Raw genomic sequence first — 13,211 nt, forward strand, 5'->3', positions numbered from 1 at the left:
CTTTTAAAGTCGTGAAAAAAATGTCCGTGAGTTTAATTCGAAGTGTAGGACACGCAATTTCGCAGCAAAAAAAACTGTTCTTGACGGAACATAAAAAACTCTCGCGCTTATGTCAGTTTTGTCAAAGTGCGCTACCTAACCTCAATCCGGTGCGAAGCAGTGTCTACCGTCAAAACGTACGGGTTCGAAATGTGGCGGGACATTCAAAACGAACATTTGCTACCTCGACGAGCGATAAAGATGGGAAAAAGCACATAAATATTGGTACTATCGGGCACGTGGATCATGGAAAAACCACTTTAACTGCTGCAATTACAAAATATCTTCAAAAACAGGGACTTGCTCAATTTATTTCTTATGATCAAATTGATCGAGCTCCAGAAGAAAAGGCCAGAGGTAATACTATATAAATCTTAAAGGCTCTAATTCAATAGGAGTATATTTTTATATAAAAGTAAGGTCAAATTGGCCCTGCTAGCAATAACAGGAGGAAATAGAAATGTGCAATCGGCGGGAGATTTCAATAAGCCATTTGGCGCCACTTTTGAATTTTATTCTACTATACTGCACAAGCAGAAAGAAATTTAATTTTTGTAGTGATTTTAAAGAGTAAAGCTGAAATATTTGTGTAATATTTATTAACTAGATAAGGTTTTTAACTATATAAAGTTTCTGCATTTAATAATGTTTCCAAATAGGATATATACCTCCTTTAAACAATAGACCTCCTGAATGCAAAGGGTGTGGACCTATATGTATAATAGATATATGTTGAATTCAAATCATTCGTATTGTCCTTTTCCCTAGGGTTCCATACAACTGGGAATACTTTATTTTCTAAAAGCTTATTCAGTTTTTAATTGGTTTAGCATTATTGATGATTCTACTTGGTTGACCGAATTGAGGACATAGAACTGTATGAAAATGAGTAGTGCCCCTAAAAGCCCAGAAGAAAACAATAAGAAACTTAAATTAATTACCTGAAAAACATCAATCATTATTTTAAATGCCTGGAAGCATATACAAAATTGCTCCACAGACGCAAATATTGATATAATCCATGACTATAAACATTTACATTAAACTTAATATTTTAAAATATTTCATATTTAAACATTCCAGGAATTTTTAGTGGGTGATCTATGTCAGCATTTTGAATTTTTCTGATACATTCACTGATTGTTAATTGTTATAATGTTCTGCTGCCTACCCTATGTTTAGACCTGATAGTAACGTTTTATTTTATTAGTAGTTTATCTGCTGGTGAAGGATATGCAAACAATAATCGTTTAAGACACATATTATTCATTTGTCTTGCGCCCAACCTAAAACACCGTAAGTAATATTCTTCACAAATTTAGTGGCTCTGAGGATTTGGTTACTGAAATTTTCTACAATATCAAAAATCTTTGAGGTATACTAGAATCGGTGTTATATGAAAAGATTGATTATGGTTTGCTCTTGGCTCTTCTTGGTTAACTTCGTTTTGGAGACAATGCTTCTCAGCTCACTAATAATCTGCCAGGTAGATCAAAGTTAGTTAAGCTTAATGATGATTTGAGCATTTTAGCTAAAGTCCCTCAGGGATCTATTCTGGGACTCTTACATTTTCCCTTGTTCCCTACACACAAAAAAATCCTATTCTATAAATTTAAAACTAAAGATACTCTTGAAAAAATTATCTTTAAATAACTGTAATTATGTTTAAATCTAATGTAACAACAAGAACACCTTAATCTTATTTTTAAATGTATGCTTGTCTTGAAATTTAAAGTAAATCATATTTTAAATCAAAATAAATTTTTAATGGTTCAAGAATAAGCTATATTTAACATTAGGGAAAATATTGCAGTTAAACTAATTATAAGTTCCTGTTATTATAATTACATATAATGTTCTCACAAATATATTTTCAGTGCCTTCACACAAATATTTGTTTTTCTTAAATCAAGAATTAAATTTTTTCAAGCGAAAATAATTAACCTTTCTTTAAATGCACTACAGATTAATTAAATAATATCTTCATTCTCTGAAAGATGCCAAATTATTTCACCCGATATTTGCTATACTTGGATCCAGTTAAAGGTAGAATGGAAACATCACCTGGTAACACTTGCTTCGAACTTCGACCAATAGCAGAAGCGAGCAAATTTTAGTTAGGCTTTTAGACAAACGATTTTTCAAATCGTTTGTTTAATGATTTGCCTAAAACGTAATTTGTGATTTCCACGAGTGTTATTTGATCCCATCAATGCAATTAATCCTTTAGAGGTATGTGATAAAATGAACCCAGTTTTGATTTCTCTGTTTACATTTTTCTGGTTCTCTGTTCAAAGTGCTTAGTGATTCATAACACCAGTGTCGGGCACACGTTGCATGGCTGCGATTGCTATCAATCAAAATGTAGAATATTTTATTGTCTTTCATATATGTAAGTTCATTATTTAATAGCAAGTGTATAGGTACTATTTTTTTGATAAAATCAGTTTGTTGAAAAAATACTGGGTGTTCTGGAATTTGAAATATTTTTTATTTTGGAATTTAAATTCTTTCTTAATAGGAAAGTTGTTAATTGGAAAAAATTGTTTATTTCATTTCTAAATTTTCTTTGCTGCGCATGTAAATGACTCATGGGGGTGTCACTTTAAAATTTTTTAATGCAAATTCATTTTCAAAACCCTAGAATAGAATAACATTTTTTTTTGTTATGAATTATTCAGTCCACATATATTATATGGTATACCTACTGTATAAAAAAGAATAAATATTTTTTTAATGTTAATATGAGTTTTTGTTACCTAGACTTACGTTGTTATATGCTTATATTCCATTATGAAATAAGAAGCTTGACCTACATGTTATTATATTAATGTACGGATGAAGACCAAATTACCTAAATTGTAAATTACGGCTAAAGTTATCATTTGTATGAATGACTTGTTGACAAAAAAACTCAAATAAATGCCATAAGATTTGAGTTTCTTTTTACCTAACCTAATTCATTAATCAATCTATTGGAAGAACTGTTGAAAATTAGTTAGTAGGCGAAAGTACCTTTTCTTTTTTTTAATATTATCGCATTTTTCAACTTCGATGATACAGCAAATTTTATATTCTTATTAAAATATACAAGCGTAACTATTCTTTGTAATAAAAACCCTAGCGTTTTGTTTGAAGATGCGTATTTCAAATTCAAAATTATAGTTGCATTCTACTTAAGAATGGCACATTGTTAATAAAGTGTAAGCTATACTTATTTCAAGTTTAGTTACTTCTAACTAGCAAATACAATTAAAAAATTGTATTAAACAATTACTATTCTTAAATAAAGCTTTTATCCTATTGTAATAATATTTGCAAACATGTTCTGCCGAGTATTGCTACACTAAGACAAAGATTATTAATATTTGAATAAAATGTAATTTTTGCATTGGATTAACACCAATACGTTTTCTGGAATAAAATTAGTTGTCATTGCCGATATATGGATCTAAGCTTATCTTCAGTCAAGGTTATTAGTCTTAGTTATAGTGGAGTTTTTTTCCGTATAACTTAAATACGTCCCGGTTTAATATTATTATGGTAATGACACTCAGATCTACATAACTTTTTGTCCACAGAATATTTTGGAAGCCAATGCTAAAACTACAAGTCATCTTACAGGTTCCATGTTCTTAGCAATGTTTCTATTAATCATTGCCTGGAACTTAGTTCCAAAAAACACTTCGTTTTGGGGGTATACATTGTACTCATAGTAGTCAACAATTGCGAGGCCTGTTAGTATTGGTAACGAAACACTCAACCGTTCGGCAACTGCAACAAATCTGGGGTTGATGCTTGATGTAGATCTGAGATTTTCAGGTCATGTCAATCACTGTACTAAGAAAGCGTTTGCTAATCTACACTTAATCCTCAATTAAAGACAACTATCGAATACTCATTTGAGAAAAACTCTTTGTGATAGCTCAGTACTATGGCAGTTTAACTTTTGTGATGTTGTTTAGGGTCCATGCTTATTGGATAGGGATATGAGGGGAATTTTGCAGAACGTATACAGAATTGCTATGTGCGATTAGTGGGTAGTATTAGGTAGTATGATAGGGATGTTACTGCAAAGATCCGAGAAATTGAGTGGTTGAACATGAAGGAGAGGAAAAAGCTTCACAGTTTGATTTGGTTTATTATGGTTATTCTTAAAAAAAGTCCATAATTACCAAAAAATTTAATTCAAACATGATCCACATAATCACGATTGACAGTAACTCCACCTCGTCAAAGAACTACTTTATTTGAGCAATCGTTTAGTTATCAGGTTTCTCTGTGTTATAACAAAGTTCCCCAAATGTGTCCCCAATAACCCAGAAGAAATAAGAAATGACTTCAATTACCATGGACAAACTTGAAATGACTTCAAAAGTCTTGAATTCTTAGGTCCAACAATAATTAAACCATAATTCCAACTAATTTAAACAATGCAATATGAATAGTGCAGTGATATTTTTTTTATTTCAGGAATTACAATAAACGTATGTCACGTGGGATACAGTACAAAGGCTCGTCACTATGCACACACAGATTGTCCAGGCCATGCAGATTTCATTAAAAACATGATCTCCGGAGCGTCCCAAATGGACGGAGCCATTTTAGTGGTGGCGGCGACCGACGGACAGATGCCCCAAACCAGGGAACACTTGCTGTTGGCCAAACAAGTCGGAGTCACCAAAATAGTCGTCTACGTAAATAAGGCCGACCTTGTAGACCAAGAGGTTTTAGAGTTAGTGGAAATGGAAATTAGAGAACTGCTTGAGGATTTTGGGTTTGATGGAATTAACTGTCCGATCATTTTCGGTTCTGCCTTGGAGGCTTTAAATGATAAACAAACAGATATAGGTGAGTGAAAAAATGGGTGTAACTATATTGAACGAAAAAGATCACTTGTTTGTTGAATATATTTTTTGTTGATTCAAACAATTTAAAAAGACTTTTGTTAATTTTGACTTATGAGCAAATCAGATATTTACAACTAATTTTATACTTGCACAGTTTTGTGATTAGATTACTTTTTTTATTGATTGTTTAATCTAAATAACCGTTTAATAGCCAAATGTATTGTTAGGGTCACAAACGATAACTTCTTTATTAACAATTCAAATAGTGAAACTGCTTTTTTTACCGTCAGTTTTAAATACTTTTTGCCTCTAATCATCATCAATATAACTAATATCATATCGAATATACAGGTTGGGGAATTGAAGATTACGCATCGTGCAAAAATGGCAACACCGCTTCCTCTCATCGATGATCGATCGCCTCCGGTCGTCTGATTATTATGGCTGTTTATACTCCTTCCAAAAGAGTTCAAATTATTAAATAGTTGTATGGAGATAATCTGGCAGTACAAGAACTGGGTATGGACCATAAAACGGTTACTTACAGTATTTACAGTATTTGGAAAAAACATGCATGATGTTTCAAATATTCCAAAACTCAGGAAATATTTCCCAAAGAACAATGACCAAGAAGGGCAAATGAAAATACGTTTTACGAAATATTCTATTTTCAGATAAATCTTCTTTTCCATTACTTGCGAAACACAATCCTTCCATTGTAAGATATCGGTCTCGGGAAAATGACCTTCAAAGTTTTCAATTCCGAACTGAGTATCCTTAGAAATTTAATGTTGGGGCTGATATTTTGGGCGACCATATTATAGCGCCATTTTTTACTGGTAATCCTTTAAACGCTCCAAAATAATTTTTTTAAATTTTACCTTGAGCCTGAATCCACATTGACACGTAATTACAGATCCGTTGGGACCATGTGATTGCTATCAGCCAATAAGAGACCCGAAAGGTTTCACGTATCTACGTGAAGGAAAACACGGATAGAATTTGGTTAATTCGAACTTTGTTCCGTATTTTTGGTCCGTTGTGCTATTTGTTTTCTATTGTTATTTTTGAATTTTTACCAATTTTTTTTACTAGTTATTATTTTGTACCATTCTTTTTAGAATGTCGAGTTTGGGTTCTACCCCGGGTTCCACATATTTTAAATGTGACTATTGCAGATTTTTTATTAATAGTCAGTGTCAACATTATTTGGAACACCAAGATTTCCTATTATAGATGGAGAAGAACCTTCGAGCTTTGCGCCAACGAGGACAATATTGTAACTTTAGCCTTTAACTTTAATGGCCTCTATGGGATCCGAGAATCCCTTTACAATCAAGGTATAAAAATAGGTTTAAGTAATTATGAAAGGTCAAAACTGTAAGCACCAAAAACTCGAGTATAACGTCATTTTACGAATGCGCTTGTCTCTAGTGGATGGAATAAATGTCATGGATAGGCTTGACAGCCTCACATATCCGTAATTAGTCGCTGCAAAATCAAGTTCTTCCTGTCATTCAAAACCTCCCTGATTTAGACCTGGGATCGGTCTGTTTTCAATAAGACGGCTATTTGCTTACAATGCGCTTATGGTGAAAATTTTTAACAAATACATTTCCTAACCGTGTTATTAGTGCGACTGGCGATATTAAATGGCCTCCTAGATCTCCAGATTTATCCGAAAAGTACATTTATTTTTGGGGTTATCTTAAGGAGACAATTTGCAAACACGCATTTAGGAGGACAAGAAATTTAGCGTTGCAAAAGCAAAATATTGATTGTCCATTTCACTACAAACTCTTTTGGAAGTACGGAATGGCATTTTTATAGGTTAACTAATTGTTTAGCCAAAGAAGGTGGTCTGTTAGTTTTTTGTTTAAAGAAGTAATTTTTGTTAAGTTTATTTTTATTATGGTATATCTTTAATTTTTATTATGCAATACACAGCATAATACACATTTTGAAAGTACGGTTCTATATCGGTTATACACTGATCTATGTAGAACCTGTATCAGAAAAATATTTAAATGCCTGAACTTGCGAAATTTTATTGCAAGTAATACAGTAATACCCATCAAAGTCAGACGCTTACTCACGTCGGCGTCGTACTGAAAACCAACGACATTTAACAGGCGACTGCTACTCGCCTGAAATGTATGCATATTTCTCCTTTCAGCACCTATCTCCGCATAATGATCGATTCCCCAACCTGTATATATGATACTAAATTTGATTTGTCTTCAAAAAGTGTGAACAATCCGTCAGGCGTATCTATCGAACATAAGAATGCTTCCTAAACTGGTAAATTATTACTACATAAAATTATATTTCTTACTAAATTGTCTAAATGTTTTAGTAATCGCCGGGTTTTCAAAATAATTTTTCCCATATGCCTTGATAAACCTCAAGTCCAGGGACTCATAAATAAGAGAGTTAATTAAGAGTTGCCAATTTAAAAATATGTAAATCTTATGTGAGTTTATTAGCAAGAAATTAAAAGTTAAAACTATATAATGACCTTAAAATAGGTTAATAATATAAAGCTATACTTACATTTTAAAATGGGGAGAAAGGTTTAAAACCCTAATTTTCTAGAAGGGGTTTTTAATGGTCTCATCGTGACGACAATTTAATTCTAAGCCTTGAGAACGAGCTCATATTCGAAAGATATTCTTTGTTGCCTTAGGGTAATAATAAATAATAAATCAGTATAGGTAACTGAAAAATAATGTACACTCATTACAAATTGATACAGTTATTAAATATCAAGGCATTTGAAGCAAAAATTTTGCTCGTACAAACAAATCAGTGGATTGATTTAACAAAATATATTTTTACTTTTTATGAAATTAGTTGCTAATGGATAAATTATCAGGTTGAATTTTATTATTGGTACTGAGATATAATATTGTCAACCTAAAAAAATAGTTCTCAGTGCACTTGTGCCAGCTTGAAAAGCGACGGCCCTCTAAGGTTCTCTTTATTCCTGGAAATAGAAAAAAATCACACAGAGCCATGTCTGGCGAATATGGAGGCTAGGGCATCGTTGCATAATTTTTTTTAGCAAAGAATTTACGAACAAGTAATGAAGTTAGAAGGAATGAAGGTGCATTATCGTTATACAAAAGCATTATGCCTCCACTGGGATGATTGAGCCTTACTTTCGACATCACATCCATAAACCCATGTTTTGTCACCTGTTTTAATACGTTTTAGTAATTCTGCTTCATCGTTGGCTTCATAAGACTCGTGAGCAACCTGTCTCTAAGTTTTTGGATAACCCTACCAGGCACCCAAATACCTTTAGGCTTTAATTGAATAAAATTCAGGCGGAAACCTATTTCCACTTATACTATTTCTACCTTCCGGGCATTATTGTCCTTACAATGCCCTTGATACATAAATAGCTATTATGTTTTACCTATCTATTATTGATTTATAATACCTTAGTAACGGAATATGTTATGGTTGCAATAATACCCGCTATCACACCTAGGGCATTATAAGCGGGCATTATGATAATGCCCGGAAATTTTATTGCTTATCCAATTTTATTTCTCTCATTATAAAGAACAAACATCCATTTTATACAAAAATAATTTTAATGGACAATTTACAAACTATACAAAATAGCGTTAGTGCTGCCACCTCTACCATCACAAAAAACACCGACCATTCTATAGTGGGATCAGCTACATTTTCCGGGACATTTCAAAATTGTAATTTTTATTTTGGAAATAAACTTTTTTATTAAATTTAAAGCGCCCAAATCTTTTTCAATGATAGTAAAACTTTTTGAAGTTGAAGTTTTAGTTTCTGGTACCTTTATAACCAAGACCGTTCCTCTATCTTCAGTATCATCAATGATCATTTTGACCAACTCATCTTAAACCTCCAAAAAAACACCCATTTACCAATATGACTTTGTGTACCAAGTAGATATCATCAGGAGCCTTCTTAATAAATTTTATTATTTGTTATCCTTCCAAAACTTTAGACTTGTTCGGGACATATCCTTTCGACTTAACTTTTAAAAAAGATATGAGACGATGGTATTGCGAGATGTCTATGTTTTTATAGACCATTAACGTAGACCTTAGGGTAGAATACTTGGTCCAGAGAGAGTTCGGACTGTATTTTTCCGACTAAAAATATTAAAATTTGTTAAACATATGTACCTATTAAAATAAAATCAATAACTTACCAGTTCCTGAAAATATGCCATTAGAACGGTTTCGGTTATTTGAACAATTACGTTGGCATCTTTCCAAATACCAAATATGCCATACTCCCGATCATACTGTTGCCTTGATTTAACTGGCAAAAGATTTTCGGTCGCTTTTATGGCCTTTTCTCTTATATTTTGTGGAATTTCTTCCATTTTAAGCAAATATTTAAATAAAAAAATGCCAACTGACTAACTGACTGAAACATCAAAGTCAAACTTAAATAATCACTGCAAGTCACTTGATAAATTTCTGTAGGTAGGTATACGTACAACATACTAACAAGGTACTGTACAGGTAGACCTTATTTTTTAATTAATATTAAAATTATTTTTGTTCATAAAAATCAATTTTTAGGTAAAACATAAAGCATTGTATGCACCACGGGCATTGTTAGACTCTAATGCCCATCAGGCGGAAACCTAGCCTGATATTTCCACCTTCCGGGCATTATCGTCCTTACAATGCCCTTGATACATAAATAGCTATTATCACTTATTTTATTCTACATAAGTACAAGCCATAAATAGGCAATTTCAAAGTATACTCTGGTTGTATACCTGACAAAAACGACTAAAAATTAATAAAAATGGCATTTACAATAATGATAAAAAGCTTAATTATTTAACAAAGAATCTGACATTGAAGACATAAAACTTACATTAAGATACGTGAGAATGGGACCAAACATGGACTTAAAAAAACTTTAAAATTGCATCATTACGATAAAAATACCCAAAAATAATAACTATTTATTTTACTAGGTACAAATTCGATTCAAAAACTGCTGGACGCTATCGACACCTATATTCCCAGTCCAGAAAGAGATTTTAAAAGTCCTTTTATGGTGCCCATCGATAACGCTTTCCTTGTGCCCGGCCGGGGTACTGTGGTGGTCGGCACTATCAGCAGGGGCATTGTAAAATCGAAAGCCGAAGCAGAAATGTTGGGATTTGATCAAACAATGAAAACCGTTATTACCGACATACAGGTGTTCAAGAAAAGTGTGCCGGAAGCTAAAGCGGGAGAGAATATCGGAGCTTTGGTGCGGAATATTAAACTGAAAGATGTAAAAAGAGGCATGCTTTTGTGCGCGGCCAAAAGTGAAACTTTGAGTAATAGATTTAAGGCGAGCATTTACTTTTTATCAAAAGCCGAAGGGGGGCGTTCGAAGCCTATTACTAGCAAGTATTGCCAGCATCTGTTTAGTAAAACATGGAATTTACCTTGCAGGCTTGATTTGGGTAAGTTCTTCAGTACTTTTTACTTCAAAAGGAGTATTATATCTACGTGCTCATAATGTAAGTTAAAAATAATTCATTAATCAAAGACATGTTACTAAGATAATAAAAGACATGTTACTTTACTACTAGTGTGCTCTTACAAGTTCACACGCAGATTATCATAAAAAAATCGAATTCCTCTAAGGGAATCCCACTTGTATTGAGCCACTTTAATTATTGTGATGCGGTTTATGGTCCCTCTTTGACCAAGCAGGATAAAGATAGAGTGCAGCCAGTTCAGAGGGCCTTTTTGAGTTTTGTATATGCTATAAGAAAATTCGACCCAGTTATTCACAAATTAAAACCTTCAAATTGGCTTGAGATAGAAAACCGTCGTAAACTTCACTCAGTGATTTTGTTTCATGCTATAATTTTCAACAAATGCCCTCCATATCTTTACCAAAAAATTAAATTTAGATCCGACGTTCATACCTTAAATCTAAGATTTAAGGGTTAGCTATCTCCACCCTTGCATAAAATAAGTCTATTTACCAGATCATTCGCGTATAATATTTATATGCTATATACAATAATATACCCTCTAGATTTAAAAAGTTTAAAACCAGCATCAGTCAAATACCGTTATAAAAAAACTTGCTAATAAATTCAAAAACCAAATCTAAACTAAAAGTGCCAAGTATAATTTACAACAGGGTTTATCATTTTTTATATAATGTTGCTTTCATCCCGTCATCAGTATCAGTTGTGTTTCATAGCGAAATGTTTTTTTTCTTCTAAACAAAAAATTGTATGAGTATGCAAATTATATCATTAACGTGCTATAGCGTCGGATAGGAAATTTTATTTCATTTATTGCTTCGTATTTTATAGATATACATTATAGCCATAGGGAGTATATTTATTATCAGTTGAAAACTGCCATATACTCCTTTTTGTGGTAATAACTACACTTAAGTATTCCTTTGTAGCGCTAATTAAAAATAATTTTTGTGTTATTACTATCAAATAACCAATTTATTATTATTATTATTATTATTATTATTAAAATAGACTCACATTAACTTATGAAATGTTTAAAATTACACATAATAAACAAAAACAATAATGCAGCTGATCTAGTTTCCTAAAAACTCCTGATGTCGAAATCTCTCTGAAAGAATGCCGAGAAAACGACTCATACTCGAGAATACATATGTATATAATATTTGAAAATGCATACATAAGCTTATGAGCCTAAAAGGTAACCTGTGTGCTATTAATAACACGGAAAATATTCGCATTCGTGTCCTATTTAATCTTGTATTTGTATTTAATTGCCATTTGCATTAAATCTGGATGTGTTGATGTATCGTAAACATCAACTTCGCAAACATCACTTCTGACTATTTTTCCTTCCTCTGGTGGTGTGAATTAATTCTCCTGTCCAATGTTTATTATTTTGGAGTCTGTCCATTGGACTTTCAAGATGCTTCGATACTAGGAATTTTGACTTTTTTATGTTGATGTTAATTTCCATAAGTCGGCCATGCAATGCAATCGAACTATGTTCAGGAGCATTCGGCGGGTATTGAAAACTAAGTAACATTGAAAGACTAGAAATAGTCAACAACAACTTTCTTTGAGTTTAACATGTGCTCAGGTCCATCTTCAAACTTCAAAAAAAAAAATATTAACATTTTTATTCCTAAATTTGGCAGAAAAATGGCATATTAAAATGTTAAAAATGTTTATTTTAAAACATGGATTACATAAATTACGAAATCTATAATAATTATAAAATATGTAATTTCCATAAAAATGCTTTTTATGAGATCGCTATCTTTACTTTAATGAAGTATGTACGTTAAAAAAAAAACGCATAAAGAGTTGATAAACGATAATATTGTTTAAATTTAAATCATAATCTATTATTAATAAATATTTATCATGTAAATATTTTTTGACGTCACTGGTAAAGATTCCTTTGTCAGTGGAAACAGCAATGCGATCGAGCGGCGTTGCAATGTTGTTTTCTTTTTCTCTATTATTTACATTCATTTAACTTTGAATATTGATTTCTTTATAGGGTATCTTGTCATATTTTATCTAAAAAATGATTTATATTTTATTAAAGAGGAGCAGCAGTATCGTCTTGTGCCTGTCAAAATAAGTGACAAATTTTTATGATATTATAAAGTGTTATCTTTTAAACCCAGTGTCAAAAATATATTAAACTTTCCGTTTTCAAATAATCATCTAATATGTAAATCTTCTATAACCAACCATATAAAAAAATTATTGTCCTGACGAAGACAATAAAAATGATCGCAATCTGAGTTACACCAATTAGATTTCCCAACTTGAATAGTACCTAATACTTTAACTGTTTTATTTCAGAGGAGGGAACTGAAATGATTATGCCAGGTGAACACGGAAGTATAGAACTGACTCTTCTATGGAAAATGGTGATGTCGCCAGGCCAACAATTTACTGTGAGGGAAAATAATGTCACGGTGGCCACCGGGATTGTTACCGAAAAACTGCCTAGCGTTGATGTTAAAGGAAATTTAGGGAAATTAGTTTTGTAATTTTAATATTCGTTTCTAGAATAAATATTGAAATTTGTAAAATGGGTGTTTTAGTAGAGTTAACTCCCCAAAAAAATAAGAGACGATTTGAAGTGAGTGTTATGCTGTGTCTGTCTCCCCTGAACCCCCACATATAAAGGAGGTTGTCCTACTCATAATGAGCTTTAGCTCTACTAGAGGCTCGACTTGACTCTGCCTCTGCGTCTTTGCATTAGACAAATCCGACACAATCAACATTGGTACAAATGCCCATCGGATGATAGGTATTATTAATATATATTGAGA

At 32.2% G+C, this 13,211-nt stretch overlaps 2 protein-coding genes across 2 annotated transcripts in view; one reads left to right on the forward strand and one right to left on the reverse strand.

The window, feature by feature from the left end:
* The window catches only part of LOC126735013 (ATP synthase subunit gamma, mitochondrial), a 21,522-nt gene extending 21,373 nt beyond the window's left edge, over positions 1-149 (reverse strand). Inside the window, exon 1 of the mRNA XM_050438880.1 lies at positions 1-149. The gene's annotated coding sequence lies outside the window, so the exon portion shown is untranslated.
* On the forward strand, positions 21-12,968 carry LOC126735012 (elongation factor Tu-like). The gene is made up of 4 exons (XM_050438877.1): positions 21-396; positions 4,513-4,890; positions 9,880-10,359; positions 12,736-12,968. The coding sequence occupies exons 1-4, from the start codon at positions 21-23 to the stop codon at positions 12,924-12,926; spliced, it is 1,425 nt and encodes a 474-aa protein (XP_050294834.1). The 3' UTR covers positions 12,927-12,968.
* The last annotated feature ends 243 nt before the right edge of the window (positions 12,969-13,211 follow it).

Source organism: Anthonomus grandis, chromosome 4 (genome assembly GCF_022605725.1).
Source record: "Anthonomus grandis grandis chromosome 4, icAntGran1.3, whole genome shotgun sequence".
Taxonomy (NCBI): domain Eukaryota; kingdom Metazoa; phylum Arthropoda; class Insecta; order Coleoptera; family Curculionidae; genus Anthonomus; species Anthonomus grandis.

What these genes read in the sequence shown, in the direction of transcription:
- LOC126735012 (XM_050438877.1), top strand. Translation starts at nt 21, where the DNA reads ATGTCCGTGAGTTTAATTCGAAGTGTAGGACACGCAATTTCGCAGCAA. An exon ending in TCCAGAAGAAAAGGCCAGAG is followed by an intron (nt 397 to 4,512) that starts GTAATACTATAT and finishes TTTTTATTTCAG; the next exon opens with GAATTACAATAAACGTATGT. An exon ending in TGATAAACAAACAGATATAG is followed by an intron (nt 4,891 to 9,879) that starts GTGAGTGAAAAA and finishes TTATTTTACTAG; the next exon opens with GTACAAATTCGATTCAAAAA.